The sequence below is a fragment of the Labeo rohita genome, chromosome 2 (assembly GCF_022985175.1).
Source record: "Labeo rohita strain BAU-BD-2019 chromosome 2, IGBB_LRoh.1.0, whole genome shotgun sequence".
In the NCBI taxonomy this organism is placed as follows: Eukaryota; Metazoa; Chordata; class Actinopteri; order Cypriniformes; family Cyprinidae; genus Labeo; species Labeo rohita.
Genome location: NC_066870.1, coordinates 29,109,384 through 29,136,459, shown reverse-complemented (window position 1 = coordinate 29,136,459; position 27,076 = coordinate 29,109,384). Strand labels below are relative to the sequence as shown.

Genomic DNA, 27,076 nt, shown 5'->3' with positions numbered 1-27,076 from the left:
ACCAGGATGATTTCCTGCTTCTGGAAAGCATTATCTTAAAGACATCAGGGGAGCGTATTAAGGGCAAAATTCAACAGCTGGGCATAGTCGAGGACAGGTATGCTAAAACAAACCCGTGCAACAGATTACAGACACTCTTTTTGGTTGATTGAGATCTTCAAATATATTTGCTTTTATAACCAGTAACAAAGCACTCTGAGTACAGAGTGTCCTCCTGTCAAAGCTGTAGGAGGATTACGATGCATTACACATTACCATCACACGTACTTTCGGCAGTAATTACTTTGTTTTAATGAAGTGTGTCGGTCTGCCTTGAAGACGGAGACGTAATAAACGTGCCGTTTTATGTGTATTTACTGGAAGAGCAGACTGAGACAGTGACACCATGTTCATTATCCTCTCAGTAAACTTTTAGAGGGCTGATTATTGAAGTGTTGGCTGTAATAGAGGAGGCAGTCATTGTCTTTATCAGCACTTGAATCTGGTCCTTGGCCTCTGTGAGATAGTTTGAGCCAACTCTGCCTTTTGCTAAGTTTTGGTTTGCACATGTGTTTGGTAAGCTATGGTGCTCATGTGGGTGAAAGGTTTAAATCTGATTTCTTATCCACTCTGTTATATATGTCAATAAATAACAAAATACGAAAAAAAAGAAATCGACAAATCAATACTTGAATTCTTTTTTTCACTCCACTGTGTATATTTTTTCTGATTTGACTTCAGAAAAGATAAATAATGTTTGTTTTTTTTTCCCACTGTTTCCATTGTCTATTTTTTGTAAATCCAGTTTAAATAATTGAAACAATGTGGCACTAAATATCAAAATATATAATTATTAATTAAGTTATAATTTATTTAAATTTAATTTAAAAAGATATATTTAGTTTCACATTTTTTGTGCATAAAAAGCAGCCCAAATGTAGCCTTGTTCCTTAAGGTTTTTTTATTTAATTCAGGCTATTTTTAATTTAATTTAATTAAATTTATTTTCTTTTATTTCTTTTTATTTTATTGAATTTTATTTTTATTTCATTGAATTTTATTTTTAATTTCGTTTTTTAATTTAATTTAAATGTTATTTTATTTTATTTCATTTATTTCTTATTTAATTTTTTTTCATTTCATTTTATTGCATTTTATTTCTTTATTTGATTTACACTTTATATAATTTTATTTTATTACATTTTATTTTCCATCATTTTATTTCATTATAGTTTATTTCATTCCATTTTATTTCATTTTATTGTATTTTATTTCATTTTGTTTTATTGAAATTTTACTTCATTTTATTTAATTTTATTTTATCTTACATCATTTCATTTCATTTTATTACATTTCATTTCATTTTATTGAATTTTATTTTGCTTAATTTTATTGTATTTTATTTCATTTTACTTCATTTCATTTTTCACTTCATTTTATTTTATTTAATTTCATTTTGTTGCATTATGTTTTACTTAATTTAATTTTTTTGTTTTATTTTATTGCAGTTTATTTTACACCATTTTATTTCATTCCATTTTGTTGTATTTAATTTCATTATATTTAATTTTGTTTTATTGCAATTTATTTTACTTTATTTTACATTTTATTGCATGTCATTTTATTTTAGTGCATTTTACTTGTTTTTTACTTGCTTTTTTCACTTCATTTTATTGTATTTCATTTAACTTCATTTCATTTTATTTTGTTTTCTTTAATTGCATTTTAGTTTCATTTTATAGCATTTTATTTTATTTCATTTTGTTGTATTTAGTTTTATTGCATTTTAGTTAATTTTATTTTATTCTCTTGGTATTTGGCAGATGGTAATTTTAAACATGCATATGTATCCTGCATGTTTTGATTTTAAGCTTAACATGCTATTTATATTTTAAGATTGTACTAATGTGAAAAATTCCAACCAAGTCCAAAATAACCCTAATTTTGCCACAATATGAACATTATTTGAATACCACAATATTAATCAAATGAGAGAAAATATTCACATCCCTTCACAGTGGGGTGAAAAGTTTGTTTAAATGTCTGTGCCAATAAAATGATTGTTAATCATGTATCTTGCGATTAACATGTTTGCACAGATTAACACAAATGAACTAAGTTCCACAGCAGAATTAATTTCAAACTGAATTGTGTTCTGACATTTCTGAATGCGACGACACGTGAAAGCGAGCTTGTTTAGCTAGAAGCATTTGCATTCATGTACTTGCATAGTGGATTTTTGTCCTTAGGCTTAATTTGTTTGTTTTGTACGTGTCGTGATTTAGAGCTAGTGATCTGGTGATGAAAGTGGATGCCCTGCTGTCCTCCCAACCCAAAGGTGAGGCGAGGATCGAGCACACGTTTGCAGAAGACAGATACAGGTACGTCACTTCATCTCATAGCAGAACATCTCGAAATCCTCCGAATTCATTTGACAACTTCATCCTCTCCATTTCTCTTCACAGCGCTGTAAAGATCAGACCAAAGGAAGAGGAAGTGTACTTCGACGTTGTAGCTGTGGTGGATCCAGTGACCAGAGATGCTCAGAAACTGGCACCCCTCCTTCTGGTGAGAACTTCAGTATACCTTCACTTCATATGACTTACACAAGTAGGACATGTGAAACCAGCCAAACCTTGACCTCTTGGTTATGTTCGAGCCATTATTATTTATTAAAAATGTTGACCAAAGGATGTTGATCCAGAACCATGTCCTGCTTGTCCTACATGTTGTGTATGTACCTGCATTAGTCATCACAGGACATCTGGTCCCTCTCTGTGACATTTCACAGGTACAGTCAGTCAGCAGTCAGTCTGCATTTGTTGGCTCTGTCTCTGAGACCAGCTGTCGGTGAGAGCAGGTTCATTTGGTTGTTTGTACCTTGACTCATGTCACTTCCTGTTTCTCCGTGTGCCCACTCAGGTGTTGAAGCAGCTGGTCAACGTCAACCTGCGAGTGTTCATGAACTGCCAGTCCAAGCTCTCTGACCTCCCACTGAAAAGGTTAGAGGAGAGACACTCTCTGTGAGAGCACATGCTCCATCATAGAGTCACCTTCACATTTCACTGCTTACTTGAATTTTTTACAGGCTAAAATAACTTGGGACATGACAGGATATAATTTACTCTGAAGTGCTACAATATTGTTTTTGGCTAGCTGCTATTTTTGTACAATATTATTTTTATGCTTCTGACAAAACAAAACAATTTTTCTTCTCAGTTTTTATCGATATGTTTTGGAGCCGGAGGTTTCGTTTATGGCGGATAGCAGCTTTGCTCCTGGTCCGATGGCTAAGTTCTTGGATATGCCGCAGTCGCCGTTGTTTACCCTCAACCTGAACACCCCTGAGAGCTGGATGGTTGAGTCTGTCCACACACGCTACGATCTGGATAACATCTACCTCGAAGAGGTAGGAATTCTCATCACTCTTACTGACTCATGAAGTTTAGGTCAAATAAGGTGAAATTTTGGTTGTTTTTCTTCTTAGGTTTGCAGAATTATTCTATTATTATATCCATGTTAAACCTGACATATGTTAGGTATGCACCAAAATAAATAATATATTATAATAATAAAAAAAAAATTCAGGTTTATGGTGTTACTTTAAATAAAGGTGTTGTTATTTTATTGGCTTGTTTAAATCATTAAAATGATTGAGTTGATTTAAAAAGTCTAACAAAATTACTTTAATTATTAAAATAATAAAGAATTATTACAAACCATCTTCAGTTTCGGTTTTTGGCCTAGTTCATTATATAATATAATATATTATATATTATTATTATTATTATTATTATTATTATTATATATTTTTTGCATGTGCAGTTTTTATATATATATTTATTTGATACATCAAACTATTGTGGAAAATTATTGATAAATGTGTTTTTATATTTTAACTCCCAAGCATTTCTATTGATTTAAATCTTTTTCCATAATGGAACTTGCTAATTTGATTTGTAGTAATCAAAAATCATTTCAGTGGGAACAAGAAATGAAACTAGGTTTAAAAAATATTGTTGAATTATTAGGGTTTTTTTCAGATTTTTTTACATTTTAGTATTTTATTTATATTTTATTTAGTAGTGCTAAATATGTACAACTGTTCAAAAATCACATAGTAAAGACATTTAGAATTTTACAGTTTTTTTCTGAAGAAATGCTCATCTTTTGAACTTTCTTCTCAAAGAATCCTGTAAAAAAAAAAAAAACAAATAAAAATAATAAATGTTTATGTAAAATGTTTAATAAATGCTGCTGAAAAAAAGTTTTGCACAGATGAATAAATTACTTTTTAAAATATATTAAAATAGAAACCATGTATTTTAAATTGTAATAATATTTTACAATATTACTGGTTTTACTGTATTTTTACTGTATGACATCTTTCAGAAACATAAAAAAAAAATTACCAACCCCAAACTTTTAAATGGCAGTGTGTGTGTATATATAGTAGGGCTGTCAATCAATTAACATTTTTAATTGCACAGTGTGGTGATTAATTAATCTTATTTGGCAAAATTTTGGCTAAGAAATTAAAGAGTTCTTTAAAGCACAGTTATTGCATTACAGACGTCAAACATTATTTTTTTTTTTTTTATTTTTACCAAATGCATTTTATTTGTTACATTACACATGTTATTATGTCATGTGCAGATATTCATTATTGTGATCATTAGTATTCAAGTCATATCCTCTTATTTGCAGGTTGACAGTGTCGTGGCCGCTGAGTACGAGTTGGAATATTTATTACTGGAGGGTCATTGTTTTGACGTAACAACAGGTCAGCCGCCCCGCGGGCTGCAGTTCACTCTGGGCACTGCCTCCGACCCCGTCATAGTCGACACCATCGTCATGGCCAACCTGGTGAGCGGACGTCACAGATTCATCTGGGAAATAATTGATGATTGTCTTAGAGGTCGCACTGTCGCTTACTGTGTTCTGTCTTTAACAGGGTTACTTCCAGCTGAAAGCAAACCCAGGAGCTTGGATCCTCAGACTGCGGAAAGGGAGGTCGGATGATATCTACAAAATCTACAGGTACCCTATTATAGCGTGTCAGACGTCTGTCTCTCTTAATGTCATTCTGTCTCTTCACTTGATTGTTCGGTTCACTATTTTAATTCCCCTGTCGCAGTCACGATGGCACCGACTCTCCAGCTGAAGCTGATGATTTAATCGTCGTCCTCAACAACTTCAAGAGCAAGATCATTAAAGTGAAAGTAAGTAATGGGTGTCTGAATCAGGTGTCGGGGTGAGGTCACATACAAGGTCTTTGTCTCAGTGGTTTGAGGGTATTAGTGGAGATAAATGTGCTGTAGACGAGAGCGAGATACTCCTTCCATTTTCGCTCGACTGGAGAAATGGAGAGCAAGAGAGTGTCTTCACTTTTCCGGTATGTACTCTTAATATCTGACAAGCTGTCACATGTCAGCCGTTGTGTGGGCGTGTGTCCAATGTGAGGTCTGCTGCTTCCTATGGGGCTGTGGGTGGATTAAGAATGTGGACGGGGATGAGTGTGTGTTTATATATATCTGAATTTTTGACACCTTGTGGCTTTAAGTATACAGCATGGGCCGGAGGGAATGCGCTTGTTTATGCAGCAGTGCTTGTCTCAGGGTTTAGATTATTGTTTCCTCATCAAAAGATGGCAGTCGTGTTCACTTCACGTCGAAATTAATTTCACCTGCCAGTCGCTGGAACATTGAGAAATAAATGTAATGTCCCTACTATTTCTTACTGGTTATGAAACTGCATTTGCATTCAATTTGAATTTGTTTGTCCCTATAACAAAGGATTTGATTAGTCAGTAATTTGGAATCTCACTACGAGTTTTGGAGTGCAACAATGCAGAAAACACTTTTAGCTTCCTACTTATACATCTAACTGAGATAGAAGTTATTACACAGGAAATAGCGAAGTCACGCAGTCCGTGATGGACAGATCGTTAACGGCTGGTCTATGTGGTAATATAGTACATCAGCAGGGCATTCAAACGCTGACCTATCGACCTCAAAAATGTTTTTTATCTGAAAGATGTTATGTAGCGGCAACTTTACATGGCCGCTCAATCTAATGTTAACCAAAAAAAATGTGTGCTATTCAAGTGTCTGTGCGGTGAAAGGTAAACAGTAGTGCGCTACCTGCATGACAGATGGAGGCGCCAATGCAGTCTCTTGCTTTTAAAATACTCAAAAAGTCATTTTTGGTCATACAGATAAAAGTAATATGTCTTTCGAATCTATAAAGACTCTACATTTCTTTATTTGCACTCACAATAACAACAAAATGTTGTGCTTTTGTAAAATAAAGCAAACAGGACGCGCTTTCTGCCGTCTCGGTCTCTGTGAATATAAGCGTGAAACTTCTAAACTCTGTGTACACTTGTCTTACAGACATGAAATGTATATCTATAGAAAGTGAAATGTCTATTTTCAAATGAAACAATTCAAACAGAAAACAAATATTCTCAGATTATGTAATGTGTATAAAACATGCATACAGGCGCATCAGTACTGCGGAGATGACGAGTCAGTGTCGACTTCATCTCTTAAGCCGAAAACAAAGAAATCGCTGGTTAATCAATAAATTATTAAAACGTCAATGCAGTCTCCTTGCTGTTATGAAACATTCATAATTATTAAATCTGCCGGTGTGCTGTGGGAAGCTTTTTTCTAGGGCTTGAGAGCTTATTAGGCTATGTAGGCAATTAAAGGATCATTATTATGATTTATATCAAAAAAAAAGATTCAGCATTGATTCTGAGGTTTTCCGAATGCATTGCATTTCTTTTTGAGACGATTCTGAGCTTCTGAGCCGTACTCTGCTTGTTTCCAAATCTTTATACACACTTGAACCTAAAATAATCATTCATAAAATTCAAAAAGTTTGAAGTGAATTACAAGGGTGTTCACAGTGGGCTTGCATCATAATAGCATTGTGAGCCAAAGTGAAATTACATGACTCGGCCAAAAGCACAAGTGCTCTTCAGCACTCTTCTTCATGACCATTTGAGTGTGCAGATAAAAACTAGATTATAGTGCCATCTGCTGTTAAAATCTAAGCTAAGAATCGATTTAAGAAAGAATCACAATACATTTAACAGATCTATTTTTGTGTATTTTGAGTTGTTTTGTGGTAAAAAAAAAAAGTAGTTCACTGAGTGCAACCATTTGACATCATTGAAATAATGGTAACCCATGCAAGTCTTAATACCTGGAGTTCCCTTTAAGTAGGTGATTTGCGTATCTTTGATTCATTTGTGTTAGCAAGGAAGCTGCTTTGATATTACATTCTTATGTTATTGCACTGCATTTAAACCATGCTTTATTTTGGTCTGCCTAATAATACCAGTTTATTTACTAATTATTTTTGTACCCTGCCTGTCACCCATGGTCTCACAGAACAAACACTCTGTGATCTATGTTTTCTGTGGTCCCTGTGATGAAGTTCATTGTCAGATATACCTTATTTATTAAACTGTCTTAAACTGCAAGTGGCTCCCAGAATGTTGCAATTACATATGCTCGACATTAGTGCTGTGGGATTTCATGCACAGATTTTGTTGCCCTATATCATGTTTGCAGGTGCAGAAGAAGCCTGATATGATGAAAGAGGAGCTTCTTAGTGATGATGCCCATGAGAACGACTCTGGATTTTGGACATCTATAACCAGGTACAAAATGTTGCCTTTTGAGTTCTACTGTAGCTCTCACTTAGAGTATTTGTCTGTTAATGGTTCTTTCTTTATCTCTTTCAGAGGATTTACTGGTGGTTCAAAGCCAGAAGAACCCAAACAGGAGAAAGATGACGTCATTAACATTTTTTCTGTGGCCTCCGGTCACCTGTACGAGAGGTTCCTCAGGTAAACAACTGCTTTCAGTTAGAATATACAATGCCAGCATTGCAAGTGAAAATTACTGTAAATGTGAAGAAAATATGCAAGTGATATTACATATATAATGGCATCTGAATAAAATCTCCCTGCTTTGAAGTGATCCGTCAGGACTGTCGCTGTTTGCACAGACAAAAAAAATGTTAGCACAGAGCCCTGTTCATGTTCTCAAATGAATCTTGACATTTCTGCTATGACAAATATATGACTTTAATATTATTCTTGTGCAGCAGAAATTGCTACAGTTTTGACATGTAATGCAGACAAGTTCTCTTGTGTATACCCTTATGTGATATTAAAAAAATGACACTCATTTGTCTTCTAATTTCACATATTAAGAAAATGCAATAACTTTTGTGACCGCCTGGCTTGGGTCACGTCTTGACTTTTTGTGACATTTTCCTTCTTATATATAGTTCTGTTTAGGCCTGTTTTCAAATGCTGATCTCTGTGACTTGCTATGTCTTATTAGCGGCGATGTTATTGGCTGTGTAATGCAGCTCAGTTTAGAAGGTCACTCGCATAACTCTTCTGCGGCCGTCACTGCATGCATTGTGTGTTGAGCTTTGGCCTCTCTCTGTCTCTCCAGGATAATGATGCTGTCTGTGCTCAAACACACCAAGACACCCGTCAAGTTCTGGTTCCTCAAGAACTACCTGTCTCCAGCTTTCAAGGTACTGGATTCAAGATTGATCAGGATGGCGTTGCTATCAGACCCTTATGTTGTACATATTTTGTGTAATATATTTTTATATTTATACTCAAATTTGGCTTTTCCATCAAATAATAAAATTACAGTTTAGTTTTAATTTTTCACAATATTGCTGGTTACACTGCATTTAACAATAAATGCTTAACTTTTTTGCGACTTTTTTCCGCAATTGTGAAAATTCTAACTTTTCTCAGAAATGCGTGATACTTACTCTCAATTCTGACTCTAAATTCTTTTTTTCACTATAGCAAATGCTGGAAATAAAGTCAGAATTGTGAGATATACACTTGAGTTAGAATGTTCAATTCTAAGGGGAAAAAAAGACTAATATTTTTTCAGAATTGTGAGATTATATCTCACAGTTATGACTTAATTACTCGCAATTGCGTGTTATAAAGTCAGAATTGCGGGATATGAACTCACAGTTGCAGGAAATAAAGTCAGAATTGCAAAATATAAACTTGAGTTATAATGGCCAATTCTGAGGGGAAAAAAAGACTGATATTTTCTCTGAATTGTGAGATTAAAAAAGGATAATAGCGACTTTTTCTTGCAATTGCGAGAATTCTAACTTCTTCTCAGAAATGCGTGATACAAACTGATATTTTCTCAGAATTGTAAGTTTATATCTCACAATTATGCCTTAATTACTCGCAATTGTGTGTTATAAAGTCAGAATTGCGGGATATGAACTCGCATTTGCAGGAAATAAAGTCAGAATTGTGAGATATAAACTCGAGTTACAATTATGACTTAACCTGCAATTGTGTTATAACTTCAGAATTGTAAGGCATAAACTCAAAATTCTGAGAAAATGTCAGTCTTTTGTGAGTTTATATCTCACAATTATGCCTTAGTTACTCGCAGTCGTGTGTTATAAAGTCAGAATTGCAAGATGTAAACTCGAGTTATAATGTCCAATTCTGATGGGGAAAAAAGACTGAAATGTTCTCAGAATTGCAAGTTTATATCTCACAATTACGATTTAACTTGCAACTGTATGTTAAAACTTCAGAATTGTGAGGTATAAACTCGAAATTCTGAGAAAATATCAGTCTTTTGTGAGTTTATATTTCACAACTATGCCTTAATTACTCGCAATTGCGTGTTATAAAGTCAGAATTGCAGGATATGAACTCACAAATGCTGAAAATAAAGTCAGAATTATGAGATATAAACTCAAGTTAGAATGTCCAATTCTAAAGGGAAAAAAGACAGATGTTGTCTAAGAATTGTGAGTTTATATCTCACAGTTATGACTTAACTTGCAATTGTGTGTTATGACTTCAGAATTGTGAAGTATAAACTCAAAATTCTGAGAAAAATGTCAGTCTTTTGTGAGTTTATATCTCAGTTATGCCTTAATTACTTGCAGTTGTATATTATAAAGTCAGAATTGTGGGATATGAACTCGCATTTGCAGGAAATAAGAGAAAAAAGTCTACATCTAAGTTCTGAGTTTTTTTTCTTGCAAAATGAACATTTTAATTTCTTTAAAAAATATGCTACTGTGTGTGTGTTCATATATTTTTTTGTCTGTCTTTTGTAGGAGTTTATTCCATATATGGCAGAGAAGTATGGTTTCCAGTATGAGTTGGTACAGTATAAATGGCCACGCTGGCTTCACCAGCAGACAGAAAAGCAAAGGATCATCTGGGGATATAAGATCCTGTTCCTCGATGTGCTCTTCCCCCTGGCTGTGGACAAGATCCTCTTTGTAGATGCGGATCAGGTACAAAAACAGTTGTGTGGCATGAAATCCTTTCTCTAGTGAGCATTAAGCACAAGTCTGCTCTTATAAGATTTATTTTTGAGAGTCTGTGTACAGACAGATCACCCATTTGTAGTCACTGGAATTGCACAGCAGTTGTTATAATCCGGGGTGTTTGTTGTACAAACTGGAGAGAGCGTCATGCACATTACACATCTGATGATACACTGCTGCCACCTCTGGGTAAAGAAAAATACAGCTAAATACAGCTAAATATAAACAAAAGCAACAATAAATAAATATTTAGTGGTTTATGTTTGACTATATCATGTCCTGATCGCTATCTCTTTATTCTGCTTGTACATTAAAAGACATAGAGCAGGATTGATAAATGTCATCTTGCTTTTACCTACAGATAGTTCGCACAGACCTGAAGGAGCTGCGGGACTTTGATCTGGAGGGAGCGCCGTACGGTTACACGCCTTTCTGTGAGAGCCGAAGAGAGATGGATGGATACCGCTTTTGGAAGTCTGGCTACTGGGCCAGTCATTTGGCAGGACGTAAATACCACATCAGGTAAGGAGTGTTGGCTAATATTATTGTCTGGCATTTTTATCTACCTCACTTTTAATGATGTTTACCAAACTAACCATTTTTTTCATTTTAAAATGCCACAGTAGAGGCATAAGATAGCCTTGTCAAGTACATCAAATGATTTGTCTACTTTAAAATTGCTTTACAGCTGAAATTGAATTTGTTTTATAAATGAAAAATTTTATTTTCCAGTTTATTACTGTGAAGCTGCTTTGAAACAATCTGTATAAAGCTGTTTATAGATAAATGTGACTTGATTTGATTTTGTGTGCTTCCCAGTGCTCTATACGTTGTCGATTTGAAAAAGTTCAGGAAGATTGCAGCTGGAGACAGACTGAGAGGCCAGTACCAGGGTCTGAGTCAGGACCCCAACAGCTTGTCCAACCTGGACCAGGTGGGATGCTCTTTCCTTCACTGAAAAGGCTTTATCAGTGTGTAGTACTCTTCACTGATGAGGTTTTATTCCCCTCTCAGGATCTGCCCAACAATATGATCCACCAGGTGCCAATCAAGTCACTTCCTCAAGAGTGGCTTTGGTGTGAGACCTGGTGTGATGATACATCTAAAAAGAAAGCCAAGACTATAGATCTGGTAAGTCCATTACTGTCTGTCTGCACACAATGGTTGTGAATTTCTATCAAGAAGTTTTGATTTTCATATTTGCTTGTATGTCTGTTGTCAATAATTAACCCTTTGTATCTGCCTGTCTTAGTGCAATAATCCACAGACAAAAGAGCCCAAGCTGCAGGCTGCTGTGCGTATAGTAGCCGAGTGGAGCGACTATGATCAGGAGGTAAAGAGAATCTACAACAACTTTCTGGGGGAGAAAGAGAGAGGCACCACAGACAGCTATCGGCAAACAGACAGAAAACACCCAGGTGAGACCAATCTGTCTTTTTTTTTTTTTTTTGTCTTGTGGATGTTGTTTTAAACTGTTGAATTGCACTTTCCACAATTATGATACAAAATAGAACTTTAAATATATTTTATTCATCCACTTTATAAGGAGAAAGTAATTACAATATAGTACAGTGTCTATATACAACTGAAATCCCTGACATATATGACCTTTGTGTGTGTGTTTTACAATAAACATTAAATGAATAGCAAAAATAAAAAAAAAAATGTATCAAATGGAAACACATAAATGGTCATAAATAAAAATGTTGCTTTGTTTTGAAAAATTCATGTAATAACTACCTTTTTGGACATTAAAATGCATTAATTCAACATAGTTTTTCCTTTTAAATGAATTAAAAATCTACTCAACATATGTGACCCTGAACCACAAAACCAGTCATAAGGGTCACATTTTTTTGAAACCGAGATTTATACATCCTCTGAAAGATGAATAAATAAGCTAAATAAGGTTTGTTAGAATAGAACAATATTTGGCTGAAATACGACTATTTGAATATCTGCAAAATAACCAAAATATTGAGAATATTGCCTTTAAAATTGCATATATTACTAATCAAAAATTAAGTATTCATATATTTACAGTGGGAAATTTACAAAATATCTTCATGGGACATGATCTTTATGTAATATCGTAATGATTTTTGGCATAAAAGAAAAATGAATAATTTTTACCCATACAATGTATTTTTGGCTATTGCTACAAATGTACTTGTGCTACTTATGACTGGTTTTGTCGTCCAGGGTCACAAAATACAAAAAAAAAATCATTTTTGTAGACTACCGTTTAAAATGTGTGGTGTCTGTGATTAATTTTATATTAAAAAAACATTATGCATTAAATTTCCTATTCAGATATAATTTAAAATGTCATTTATTTCTGTGATGGCAAAGCTGAATTTTTAGCAGCCAGTTCTCTAGTAATTAGTCTCATATGATTTTTCAAAAATCATTCTGATATGCTGATTTTGTGATTAAGAAGCATTTCATTTTATTATCAGTTATGAAAATATTTTTGTGGAAACCATTTTTTTTTTTTTTTTTATTTATCTTGCGGAATAAAAGTATTAATTACTATTTTTCCAAATAAATAAATACAATTTTGAAAAACAGTGTAAGATTTTATATCGGATGATACAGTTGAAAAGGTCAAGATCTCCAAGCTGGAACATGCCTGTATAATTAAAGGAGAAGTTCACTTCCAGAATGGAAAATGTACTGATAATTTGCTCAACCCCATGTCATCCAAGATGTTCATGACTTTCTTTCTTCAATAAAAACTGAATTTTCTCCATATATTGGACTTAAATGTTGACCGAAGTTAGGTTCTATATGATCCCAGTCGAGGAATAAGGGTCTTACCTAGTGAAACGATCTGTAATTTTCTTAAAAAAATTTAAATGTATATTCTTTTTAACCACAAATGCTCATCTTCTACTATCTTTCCAATGCATATGCGTGTCTTCACCCATTGCATAACTACTCTGGAAAAGTCCCATGCGGTTAGTTCTTTGTCTGTATACTTCGGTTTAAAAAGGTAGGGTAGGACGAAAAACTCCATCTCATTTTCTCTTCTAACTTTAAAATTGTCCAACATCGTTGTTTTACCTATTTTTTTGTAAAGGGCTTTTCACTTTCTTTGCATGTTGGCTTTGTAAACACTGGGTTGGTACTTCTGCCTACTTCATGAATAACCTTTCCAACATGACTACGTAATACGTGAGGTCGAGCTAGTGCAAGACAAGCATTTGTGGTGTAAGAGTAAATCAATTCTTATAAAATGACCAATCAGTTCACTAGATAAGACCCTTATTCCTCGGCTGGGATCATGTAGAGCCCTTTGAAGATGCACTGAAACTGCAGTTTGGACATTCAACCCATTTGCCACCATTGAAGTCCATTATATGGAGAAAAATCCTGGAATGTTTTCCTGACAAACCTTAATTCCTTTTCAACTGAAGAAAGAAAGACATGAACATCCTGGGGGTGAGTAAATTATCAGGAAATTTTAGAAGTGAACTTCTCATTTAATTAAAAATATCTAACATCTCTACTTTTATAAAAATCTCTTTAGAAATGTAGTAGAACACCAACACTTAGCCTAATTGTGGAAAGTGCTAAATACCTTTATATAACTGTTTGCTTAATTTAAGCCTCTTTCTGCTCTTCTTCTTCTTTCAATCTAACAGTTGGTGACACGCACTCAGAGCTTTGAGCAGATGCTCTGCGACGAAGAACGGAGGACTCTGTTCAAAGAGTCATCTTTTCTTCACCCTTTTTAAACCAAGCCTATCCTCCAGGAATGGGTTGACATTCGTGCTGAACTTGAACAGAATTAATGCAAAATTCCCTCTTTTTGTATCTGAATGCTTGTGGACGTGTTGGGGTTGTGGGTGAACGACACAGGCGGAGGACGTCTCCTCTATCCAGGCACTTTTTTGATGTTTAATAACCCCCTACAACACTCTGAGCCTTGCATATGCCATAAACAATACCAGTTACACTAGACCTTAGAAAAATACCCAGCACGGTCTCGACTGGTCGAGGTCGTACCATAAGGAATAACATAATTGAACGAGAAACTGCATGTGTGCGATTTTAATATTAAAGCAGATTTGATAAATGTCCCTCTTAGCTGTAATATCAGGCACTGACTCGCACTCATGGAAATGATTATTAAATCATGAAACATGAGATGCAGACTGTTCATTTAAAAGCCACCCATGGTGTTGAAACGCCACGGCTACAAAGTGATGTCATAATAGTTTGACTTTAAAGCACAGATCATTTCCTGTGACACATCATAGTTCAGTTAGAGGCTCTGTTTAAAAATTCAGATTCATCTTTTGGTAAACAAGCCAGCGCTAGTCTGTTTTCGTGGTTTTGAAAGTGGTTTCCATATTGCAAAAATGCTAAAATCGCATCACTTTTCAAAGAGAAACATCAAAAGAACTTTTAACTCAGGAACAAGCAATTCGGTCGATTTAGTCACAGCTAAAGAATTTTTTCCGTTCCGCAGAGGGAAATTTTAATTTACTGACAAAATCTCTGTGGGCATTGAAAAGCTCCAGTAGTGTTGTCACAGCCTAATGTTGGTTCATGGTTACTCCACATTAAAATGATTCATAATGGCAGTCAGTTAATGAAACTCAGTCAATGGTCCTTTTAGCCCAACAGGATTAGAATGATGTCTTTAGAAGATTACGAGGAGGGGAAAAAAAACTCCAACTTCCTTCAGAGGCGCTGCTAGCAGGTAATTACAGGTTGTTGTTTAAATTTAGTTTCTGTTTGTTTTCTTTTAGTATCACTGGATTTCAAAACCATTGATGTGGTTGCTTTTTCCAAGGTTTTTTTTTTTTGCTGTCGTAATGCTCTTTCAGGTTTGAGAATGGCCTCTGTTGACCACTAATTTCAAATATTTGATCGTAAACCATGGGCTGGGACTTTTGCATTTAAGTAATTTAGATAATGTGCTGACTTTTCATCTCTGGTTATTACCTGGAAATCACCAATAGATCCCGGAGTCTGTATGATGTCAGGTTTTAAAGTGAAAAGAAATGAAAAGCGGGGCTTGTACAGTGCCTTGTGTTTCATTCTGTTTGAGAGGTACATTACAGTGTCTTGTGGTTTATCTACTGTTCTTTTACTGAGTACACTTAACATGGGGGAAATTACTGCTTTAGTCATTACTATGATCTTTTGGATTTACTGTAACATTAATTGTGGGATGACAATATTTTGTAATAAAAGATGTACCGAATGGAAGCGTTAATTTTTTTTTATGATCTGCTGCTATTTAATTTATTTTTTAAAGAAATTGTTTTCTTTCCACTACTTTCGTACCAGATCACTCTTTTAAAAAGAAGAAAATCCACTTATTGCAATGCATTTTTCTACCAAATGATGGCAGCACAGTCTAGTAGTAAAACTATGCCTGGACCGTAGTGAGAGATTGATGATTATTACCTTTCTTTTATATGCTCTGTCTCTGGCACTTAAACGTCCCCTAGTTTATCATGAAACTGGAGTAAAACTTCAAGCACAAGCAAAACTAAACATTTCTTCATATTTTGCATAGATGTGAATAAAAGGAAGATATGAGAATCTTTTTACTTTTTCCAGCAATGACTGCCTTTTCAAGACATTATTGTAGATTTAGTGTCATATATGATCACACATCATTGTACATTGTGTGTAATTTTATTATGCACATATGAAGTTTATACCAAATTGCTCATATTTGTAACTTTAGAGCTTGCTATTGCAGCTTTCTTATATTACTGATGCAATTTCTTATTATTTGGATATTATGTCTCACATCTGCATTAGGGCAGCATGACAATAATCTGTCCTTCGCCATTGTATTTTCACTGTTAGTTTCTTCCAAGTTCTTGATTATAGTATTAGGCTTCAAAATGATCTTGAATAATGCAGTTAGCACACAAATTAGAGCTCATTTTGTCTTGGTGATGAAGTCAATTAAAAACCTCAAACTCTCGTTATTACTCTACAAATGTGTCCTTGACTCTGATCAATGGTTTAATGAATTGTGAAGGGTGCAGATGGTTCGATTTTTAGATTTGTAACAAACAAAAAAAAAAGTACCACGGTATTATTATTATTTGGACTCTGTACCATGGTAATGCACTATGAAGTTTTGAATAATTTTTTTATTCAATAATATTTTACAATATTATTCTTTTTGCTGTATTTTGAAAGCAGTCTTAGTGAGCATAAAAGACTTCTTTCTAAACATTTTTAAACATTGGTAACACTTTACAATAAGGTTCCTTAGTTAACATGAGTTACAGTTGAGGTCAAAAGTTTACATACACCTTGCAGAATCTGCAAAATGTTAATTATTTTACCAAAATTAGAGGGATCATACAAAATGCATGTTATTTTATGTTTAGTACTGACCTGAATAAGATATTTCACATAGAAGACATTTACATTTAATCCACGAGACAAAATAATCCTTCAGGTCCCACAAATGTTTTGTTTTTTCAGCATTTTTGTGTATTTGAACCCTTTCCAACAATGACTGTATGATTTTGAGATCCATCTTTTCACACTGAGGACAACTGAGGGACTCATATGCAACTATTACAGAAGGTTCAAATGCTCTAAACAATGCATTTAGAGCCAGGGGTGTAAACTTTTGAACAGAGTGAAGATGTGTACATTTTTCTTATTTTGCCTAAATGTCATATATATTTTTTTTCATTTAGTACTGCCCTTTAGAATCTACTGAAGATACTTACATGTTACCCAGAAGGCAAAATAAGTTAAATTTACCCTGATCTTTGAATTCAAAAAGTTGTCACCCCCGGCTCATCGTGTTTCCTTCTGAAGTATCAGTGAGCGTTTGAACTTTCTGTAAAAGTTGCATATGAGTCCCTCAGTTGTCCTCAGTGTTAAAAGATGGACAAAAGATGGGTCATTTTTATAAATTCAACTATTATTTTCTCTTGTGGGCTATATGTAAACATCTATTATGTCTAATATCTTATTCAGGTCAGTACTAAATAAAAAAATAACATGCATTTTGCATGATCCCTCTTTTTTTTTTTGGTAAAAAATATTAACATTTTGCAGATTCTGCAAAGTGTATGTACACTTCTGACCTCAACTGTAACTACGTTAGTTAACATGAACTAGAAATAAACAATACTACAGCATTTAATGTTAATGTTAATTTCAGCATTTACTAATGCATTATTAAAATCACAAGTTATGAACAATGAACGACTATATTTTTATTAACTAACACTAACAAAGATGAATAAATAGTGTACTAAATGTATTGTTCATTGTTCGTTCATGTTAGTTAATACATTAACTAATGTTAACAAATGAAACTTTACTGTAAAGTGTTACCAAAAAATCTTACCGACCCCAAAAATTTGAACATCAGTACACAATATTTTTGTAGAGGAAAACCTTTATTATAATCGCGGTTTTCCGTTTAGAAAGTTTGTGAGAAGTTTACAGTAGTTCATAGCGATGGAATCGCCTGACCAGGAGCATAAAGAGTTAACGCTTCTATTTACAGAGAAAGAAAAAACAAAAAGTTTGTCAATATCAATTGAGAGCAGAGCAGTGGAGCCAGAAAGAGGATCATTTACATGTAGATGATAGTTTTAGCCTGGATCCATTCTTTCTCCCTTTCTCTCTGTCAGTTCATAGTTACCATGACAACGCGCATGCCATTTATTTCTGTACATTAGGCGCAGACTGCTCGTCCTCTGCTTTGGCCGCTTTTTTCTCCAGACCTCTTTTTAGGAGGATGAATTTGCATGTAGATGAGTTTGTGCTGTCTGTCTTTACCCCCACTCCCCGTCTCTCTCCCTTCCCATGGTTTTATCTTTCCTGTCTTTCTTCCCGCCTTTTGTGACCTTTAATCCGTCGGTTTATTCTCCATCTCATCTGTCTCTCACTGCTGTCTCTATACTCTCTGCTCGCCGGTCATGGTGATCTCGGTCCGCTGAGGCCTCACGAGAGAGAAAAGTGATGTAGCGCGGCGTCATATTGGACGAGAGAGACCGAGACGGACAGAAAATGGGCAGCCCTCCTGTTGCCGGGGGAGACTCCGCGGCTCCGGCGCTGGAACAGAGGGAGGGAAGGAGTGTCCGTGTCTCCGTGTCTCTATCCAGATGGCACTGGTCAGCCGTCCCTTACTCAGCGGGCACATTAAAACGGATCACTGATAGTAATGACCAACACCCACATCTGTTAAGCCACGTCCCTTGTCTGGGTATACGGGCATCCCGGTGCCTTCTGCCCTCGCCTTGCCGGCTACGCTTTGATCTCGCTAACGTCTGTCGGTCAGGGCCAGGAGGCTGTCCGTGTGCCGCCTGTACCCGTGTCACCCCCGGCCCAGCAGGAGAAGAGTTTTAGTAGCATGTTACCAGCTGGGACTGGGCTTCAGCTCGTTTGCCCCCGTGAATTTGCCGAGTTTTTTTGAGAAATGTTCAACAGCCAAGTAGTCTGAGTTTAGCACAACCGTTCGCGGAGCGTCTGATGTGCCGAACACAAATGGCAAGAGATTTGTCAAAATTGCAAAAGGCAAAAAAGAGGCTGGGTTTATGCTATTTCTGTGGGATTGATTGTGCAGGTTTAATCTGTCATATGGAATAGTTCAGTGTTGTTATTGTAAACTAAAACTATTAAAAATAGTTGTTAATTAAAATAAAATATTAAAAAATTATTATATATATATATATATATATATATAAAAGCAATTCAAAATATTAAGAAAAACTAAGATTTATAAAGTTTGAAAAATAATTCTCTTCTGCTCACCAAGCCTGCATTTATTTAATCCAAAAAACGGCAAAAGCAGCAATATTAGGAAATATTTTACTATTTAACATAACTGCCCTTTAACTGAATATATTTAAAAATGTAAGTTGTTCCTGTGAAATTTTCATCATCATTACCCCAGTCTTCAGTCTCAAATGATCCAGAAATCATTCTAATATGTTGATTTGCTGTTGAAGAAACTATTATTATTATTATCAATATTTAAAATGGTTGAGTACAGGATTTTCTTTGTTTTTTTTTTTTGTTTTTTTCTTGTTTTGTTTTGTTGTTTTTGTTTGTTTGTTTTTTCAGAATTCTTTGATGAATAGAAAGATCCAAAGATCAGCATTTATCTGAAATAATAAAAAAAGCTATTGTAACATTATACACTATACTTATATTTACTTAATTTTACTTGACTTTTTTTTTTCAGAATATTAGAAAGATTTCTGAAGGATCATGTGACTGGAGTTATGATGCTAAAAATCAGCTTTAAAATCACAGGAATAAATTACATTTTAAAAGATATTCAAATAGAAAACAGTTGTTTTAAATATAAATATTTCAAAATGTTTTGCGGTACTTTGGATCAAATAAATGCAGTCTTGGTGAACAAAACAGACTTTTTTTAAATAAACATTCAAAAACTTTTGAATGGTAGTGTATGTAAACACTTAAATATATATGATTAAATAGACTCATAAGTTGGAAAAGGCGATTTTTTTTTTTTATTCTCCCCATAACAGCACTCACAGGATTATGGGATCACATAGGCAGTGATCGATCTGCTGTCTGGTATTTTTTATAGGCCTATTCCATTATAATATTAATTCATATTTAGTATTTGCTTTTATTTTTATGTTATGTAGTAAGTTTCTATTTCTATATTTAGTACTTCACCTTAATCTTATTACAAATATCAGCATTTGTAGGAAATATACAAAGTTTTTCATCTAATATTTATATTTTATTTCAGTTTTATTTCAATTAACAAAATTAATTTGAAACTGCACTGCATAAGACGGTGAGTTGTCATGCTGCTATAAAACCAATTTTGAACTGATGATTGCCCATTGTGGTAAATCTTGAGAAGCAAAAAGGTGTCATCTACTTTTTCTTGTTTCTTTTTTTTTATAGCACTGATTGCCTTTCATGCCATGACTGTTCTGCAGCCCTCCTGTTTAGTCCCTCAACCATACAGGTGCCTTGACCTCTGTTTCTAGCCTTCATTTTAAAGCCAGCTGGGTCAGCAGGTGATGGTACAACCTTGCTGCTCTCCTCCATAACCTTTATGTCATTTTCACTCCACAGTCTGGCTCTGTCCTATTGTTTTCACTTTTCTATAGACCTTTTCAGATGGTCAAATGTCTCAGCAGGCTAAAAGCTTCGCACAGAACGTGTCTTATACCTTCATTTTAAAAGTGGGCAGCTCTTTTTGTTGACAGTTAAATCAAATCTATATCTGTCTCAAAACGTATTGATGTCAATGGATGAGCGCCAAAACAAACCTGAGAAGGTTTATTTAGCATGCAGTCATAGTTCATGCTGCAGTAATGAGGCGAGGCATTGGGTGGCGCTGTTACTCTATGAGCCAATGACAGCATCAATGTAAACATGAACACTCGAGGTTTTAAATAGTTAATTGGTCTTGCTTTTCAAAGTGACTCTCATATACAAAAATGATAGCAGAGGGAACAAAGCTGTTGTTTTTAGTGCACATATCTTTTGAGAACATCCATTCAATGGCTTTTAGGAGCACAAGTACATTTTCAAAACATATAACATTACTGCTACTGGTGAAAGATGACTTGTTTCTTGGTTTGTGAATGGCTAATTCATACATGCACCAACAAATAACGTTCACACCAAGTTCTAAGCAGCTGGATTTAGCTTTAGTCATTTTTACATTTGCCTGAACAAACAGGGTTACCACAATGATCAGAGAAAATCTAATAAGTTGGTGTTCATTGTAACAGTCTAAATTAGCCTTTGGCTACTATTAACCACAGCACAGACTCTGTTCTATGTTTAGATCATTAGCCTGAGGTCAGCGAAAGTGTGTTCACACCAAGCAAGTCTATAAATAGTCTATCCTTTGGCTTTCCCAGCTATGCTAAAATATTAGCAATTGTATGTTGCTTGCATCAGAATGTCCTTCAGTTAGAAAAGATGCTTTTTATAACCATATAGTGTAGGCATTTACCAGCCAACGGACTAACAGGGTCATTCTAACCAGCCAAACCTTGTTTCCCTGGTTAACACATTTAGTTAGTGATGCATGCGTCAGCTAGTGAATATATGTGCTCACAGTTGATTAGACAGGCCGTATAGTCTATGAGTTTTCACTTGATTAGCCAAGACTAATAGGTTTTGGTGCCAGAGTTTCCCATTATGATCATCATGAAGCATTTGCCGTCGGAAGTTAGAACACAGCATGTTGACTGATGATTTAAGGATCTCACTGCTGATTAACCAGGTCTGTGAACCCTTCCAGAAATCTAGATCCTCTTCACTGATAAAACGGGCCTGTTGTTAAAGAGATGATTGCGTGTTTGCACACTATATTTGCCATTTACCGTATTTGTTCTGTGATGTATGTTTTTTTCCTTTCTTTCTTTTTTTCCCCAGAGGCTGGATGTGATGTTTCACTGAGGTAACAAGAAGAAGAAACAGGCTTGGTTCCGCAGATTGAGGTAGTGTTTCTCTATTTAGTCCCTGTTTAAATAGATTGACTGGAATATTATATGACCCTCTCAGTTATTTGGCATAGTTGCATAAAAAGCATTTGGACACTTACAACACATGTAATGTTTAAATGTCTTTGCATTAGATAACAAAATGTCAACCCAAATGGCATTTATTTAAAAAAAAGATAGCACAAATACTATTTTCAACTTTGTTAGGTTAAAGTTGGCTTAGGAGAAAAAGTCTTGCATCATTTGTTTGCAGCTTGATTCAATTATTTGTTAATATAACGCAAAACTTATACTTTTGAAGTGTGCCTTAAAGGGTTAGCTCACTGACAGAAAATTCTGTCGTCAGTTACTCTCTGTGCTCTGTGTATGTGCTTTGATCATATGTTTATACGTGAATAAAAAGCTAAATTAAATCTGTTCATAATAATAAACTGTCCCGTTTCTTCAGACGACTTCTTCAGATGAAATCACTCAGTTCATATGGATTTTTTTAATGATGTCTTCATGAACTTTTTTGAAGCATCAAAGTTTTGGTGGACAGGGACAGAAATCTCTCAAGTGACATTAAAAATGTTATTCTGTCATTAATTATTAATGTCGTTCTAAACCCGTTAGACCGTTCATCTTCAGAACAAAAAAAATATATATATTTTTTTGATGAAATCCAAGAACTTTCTGAACCTGCATAGACAGCAATGCAACTGACAGGTTTAAGGCCCAGAAAGGTAGTAAGGACAGTTAAAATAGTCCATGTGACATCAGTGGTTCAACCTTAATTTTATGAAGCTACGAGAATACTTTTTTGTGCGGAAAGAAAACAGAAACAATAACTTTATTCAACAATTTTTTCTCTTCCGTGTCAGTCTTTGACTACGACGACTGCTGCTGATGCACACTGCAAAAAAAGCTTATCTTGCTTAGTATTTTTGTTTTGTTTCTTGTCAAAATATCTAAAAATTCTTAAATTGAGATGCACTAGAGAAGCAAAATAATGCAAGATATTTAGTCTTTTTTAGTCATATTTAATCTGAATTAAGTGCATTTTGCTTAAAATTAATAAAATAATAAATAAAAGTTTTCTATTTATTTTACTCATTCCCACTGGCAGATGATTTGACTTGTTTTTAGCAAAATTCACTTAATTTAGATTTTTTTTCCCTTAGGAAACAAGACTAATATCTTGCATCCTTTTGCTTATTTAGTAAATGCATCTTGACTGAAGAATTTGTGGATATTTTGACTAGAAACAAGACAAAAATACTAAGATAAGCCTTTTTGCAGTGCAGGAGCCGGCGTTCTGAAGCAGAAAATATATATTCTGGTTCAAATTAGTAAAGATGTGCAAAAAATTGTCCATCCTCTTTGTCAAATTCTTCAGACTTGATTACAAAGACTGTTTTATGTATAGTGTGCGCCTTCTGCTTCTAAACAAGACTGACACAGGGAGAAGAAATTGTTGAATAAAGTCATTATTTTTTTTCTTTGCACACAAAAAGTATTCTCGTAGCTTTATAACATTACAGTTGAACCACTGATGTCACATGGACTATTTTAAAGGGGTCATCGGATGCCCATTTTCCACAAGTTGATATGATTCTTTAGGGTCTTAATGAAAAGTCTATAATATATTTTGGTTAAAAATTCTCAATGGTAGTGTAAAACAACACCCTTTTTACATTGCCAAAATGAGCTCTGCAAAAATCATCTCATTCTGGTCGAGGTTGCTTTAAATGTTAATAAGCTCTGCTCGCCCCACCTCTCTCTTCTCTCTGTGGAGTGACGAGCCTGTTTACTTTAGCCACATTTAGCCGCTAAACTTGCTAAATAGCAAGTTATTAGGAAAGGTGATCGCAAAGATTCATAAAAAAAAAAAACCTTATACTCACTTCTGCTGTAAGTGAAGCTGGATCACGAATGATTTGCGCAAACATAGACAGATATATGTAGATTGGGAGGCGCATTCTCTTCACAAACAAACATAATCCACTGCATCTTCAGCAGCTCAGATGTCGGGAGTAAATGATGATGTTCATTATTACATCCAGCAACAATCTGAGATATTCTTGTCTAACTTACTTCCCTGCTCCGGCATTGAAACAACGGAGGTCAGACTGTTACAGCTGATTTAAGCTGGGTCTGAGGTAAGACGCTCATGTCAATCCACTATCATGGAAACGTCCTCTGTTGGTGTGATGACACTGACAGGCATCTGAGAATGGCTCGATTTTAAAAAGGGGATATTATTTTTACAGATTAATAAAAACCATCATTATAGGGTAGATACACTGTACATACACTGCCAACACACATTAATGCTCAAACAACATGTAAAAGTGAACTTTGCATCCGATGACCCCTTTAACAATGTCTTTACTACCTTTCTAGGCCTTGAACATGGTAGTTGTGTTGATGTCTATACAGGGTCAGAAAGCTCTCAGGTTTCGTCAAAAATATCTTAATTTTTGTTCCAAAGATGAATGATGGTCTTACAGGTTTGGAACAACATGAGGGTAAGTAATTAATGACAGAATTTTCATTTTTGGGTGACCCTTCAAAAGTCCAAATTATGTCCAGGGCCACTATATGAATATTTTTAACATATTCAGCATGTTTGACAATCATATGACAGAGTGAATGTCAATATATGCAGTGGTAGTGCAGTTGAGGCTACCCTAGAGAACGATAAATGTAATGAATACAAATTCTACTCAAAAACAAAGACTCTATTAAATATTGATCTTTGATTCTGATGTCCACAGAGAACAAGTACATGTCGCTTTCATCAAATGAATGTTTTTTGTTTTGTGTGTGTTCACAGTATTCTGAAAAATCAAAGGCATGGCGGGGTTCCTCAGCATGATTCCTTTTGTCAGTCTGCTGCGAAGGTACACAAAAGGACGTTGTAAATGCATCTTGCGTGAAAACCAGATTAAAATAAGAGAGTAAATCTGATTAACATTGATTGACATCCTCTAAGAAGTGACAACCGTCAATTAACAGTGGGTAAGGAGGCTGTGGCGTGGGATGTGTTTTGCAACCTCATGCCCAGCAGGTGATTGGCAACACTGCATCTGACTGACCTTCAGCAGGTGTTGAAAGAATAAAGAGGTTTGCGCTAACACGTCTACCGCACACACAGCCCCCTCTATCCTCCGGCGTCCTGCCTGAAGCACAGTCAATACTGATAACTCAGCCCTGAGCTTGTGTTTGCACGCTTTCCCTGCCCTTGATCCCCTGTGTCCTCCCCAGTGTGTGTACGAGCTGTCCTGCTCTCTCTTTAGAACGGAGGAACCAGGGGCCTCAGCCTAATGACTCCATCCAGCCTTGTCGGCACAACAGCGTTTTAAGTACTCAAATGAAATATGGATTTTTTTTTTCTTTTTTTTGAAATGTTGGATGACGTCTCAACTTAAAGGACAGTTGAATTCAAATGTTTTTTTTATTTCCCTACCACAGTGCAAGATGGGGTTAAACAAGACGTTTAGATCAATTAATCACGTCTGCAATGAAAATCATATTATTGGTGAACCTCTTCTTACTCATGGAAAGGTGCTTCTGGTCAATGCGATGTTGGGAAATAAAAACGAACTGAATTAGGCTGAGAGAAGGATGTTAAGAGTGTTAATGTGCTGGGTGTTAAGTTTAGATCTCATTTCAACCCAGATGAAAATTTGATTGCTCAGAGGTTGATCTCTCATAGCTTAGGAGATTTAATGCAGCTCTCATTTATATTTAAGTATCAATTTAATACAGTTTTTCTTCCTCAAATTCCTAAGGAGAGACCAAACCAGAAGTAAATTGCAAAGTTATTGATATATAGTTAGATATAAGGAGCTATAAAATTAATGAGGGTAGCATAGACTCGATTTAACTTTAAATTAGTTAATGCATTAGTTATCTTGGTATCTAACGATACTTTACAAAATGCTGGGTTCAGCCCACTGGGTCATTTTATTGAGTTATTTTTAATATTTTACCCAGGTGCTGGGCTATTTTTTTTTTAACCCAAATGCTGGGTGCAATTCGTTGGGTCATTTTATTGGGTAATTTAAATATTTTTTTTACCGAGGTGCTGGGTAGTTTTTCTGTAACTAAGTTGCTGGGTCATTTTTAAGGCTGGGTTGTTATTATTTTTTTTTTTTACCCAACCGCAGAGTTGAGCCTGTCTCTGATGAAACAACCCAGCTGCTGAGTTAGAGCTCTACAGGAGAGACTATTTCTCAGCGCCGCCGATTTGCACTTTCTCAGCGTAATACTGTCAGTACTGTTTGTTTATGGGCAATATTTGGAGTCAGTCATGGCATCTTTCAGCTACGAGTGAAACGCGCGGCCGCATGGTCTGAAGTTTGCAGTTAACCCGGGCAAACAGCAGCCCTTCACCGGCTCAGATTTTGGCCACACACCGTCATGAGAAGTAGCGCTATTTCAGTAAAAAACGATTACAGAGAACAGTTGAATACACTATAATTAAATTTCTGCTTTTAAATGTTACATTTTTTAATATCTAAAATGCTTGTTAAACGAGTTTAAATGTAATATTGTAAACTATGCTGTATTCACCCAGATAAATGTCTTGTATTGTGTCCACGTGTTTTTGCTTAAAGGGGTCATCGGATGCCCATTTTCCACAAGCTGATATGATTCTTTAGGATCTTAATGAAAAGTCTACAATATACTTTGGTTAAAAATTCTCAGTGGTTGTGTAAAACAACACCCTTTTTACCTTGTCAAGATGAGCTCTGCAAAAATCATCCCATTCTGAGGGATTTTTTCTTTAAATGCAAATGAGCTCTGCTCGCCCCACCCCTCTCTTCTCTCTGTGGAGTGATGATCTGCTCAGAGAGATTGTTTACTTTAGCCACATTTAGCACGTTTAGCTGCGAAACTTGCTAACTAGCACGTTATTAGGAAAGGTGATTGCAAAGATTCATAAAAAAACTTTATACTCCCTTCTGCTGTAGGTGAAGCTGGATCACGAATGATTTGCGTGAACATAGACGCATTTATGTAGATCAGGAAACACATTCCCTTCACAAACAAACGTAATCCATCGCATCTTCAGCAGCTCAGATGTCGAGAGTAAATGACGACCACTATGTTCATTATTACATCCAGCAACACAACACCTCAATTGCTCAATCTGAGATATTCTTGTCTAACTTACATCCCTGCTCCGGCATCAAAACAATGGAGGTCGGACTGTTACAGCTGATCTGAGGTAAAACGCTCATGTCATATGCCGACAGGCATCTGAGAATGGCTCGATT

The 27,076-nt window shown here is 35.2% G+C and overlaps 1 protein-coding gene across 4 annotated transcripts in view; it reads left to right on the top strand.

Moving 5' to 3' along the window:
* uggt1 (UDP-glucose glycoprotein glucosyltransferase 1) overlaps positions 1-15,167 on the top strand; it is a 38,348-nt gene extending 23,181 nt beyond the window's left edge. For 2 of the 4 annotated variants that reach the window (XM_051135916.1, XM_051135907.1), the window contains 17 exons: positions 1-97; positions 2,265-2,360; positions 2,445-2,547; positions 2,902-2,981; positions 3,199-3,388; positions 4,687-4,845; positions 4,934-5,019; positions 5,117-5,201; positions 7,566-7,654; positions 7,739-7,843; positions 8,463-8,547; positions 10,135-10,317; positions 10,712-10,872; positions 11,170-11,284; positions 11,365-11,481; positions 11,603-11,768; positions 13,998-15,167. The exon at positions 1-97 is cut by the window's left edge and continues 34 nt beyond it. In XM_051135916.1, coding sequence (XP_050991873.1) covers positions 1-97; positions 2,265-2,360; positions 2,445-2,547; positions 2,902-2,981; positions 3,199-3,388; positions 4,687-4,845; positions 4,934-5,019; positions 5,117-5,201; positions 7,566-7,654; positions 7,739-7,843; positions 8,463-8,547; positions 10,135-10,317; positions 10,712-10,872; positions 11,170-11,284; positions 11,365-11,481; positions 11,603-11,768; positions 13,998-14,023 — 1,943 coding nt within the window. In that variant the 3' untranslated portion in view covers positions 14,024-15,167. Of the gene's footprint in view, positions 98-2,264; positions 2,361-2,444; positions 2,548-2,901; positions 2,982-3,198; positions 3,389-4,686; positions 4,846-4,933; positions 5,020-5,116; positions 5,202-7,565; positions 7,844-8,462; positions 8,548-10,134; positions 10,318-10,711; positions 10,873-11,169; positions 11,285-11,364; positions 11,482-11,602; positions 11,769-13,997 lie in introns of all 4 variants that reach the window. The other 2 variants (XM_051135899.1, XM_051135891.1) reach the window with 1 other exon arrangement.
* Positions 15,168-27,076: the final 11,909 nt, after the last annotated feature.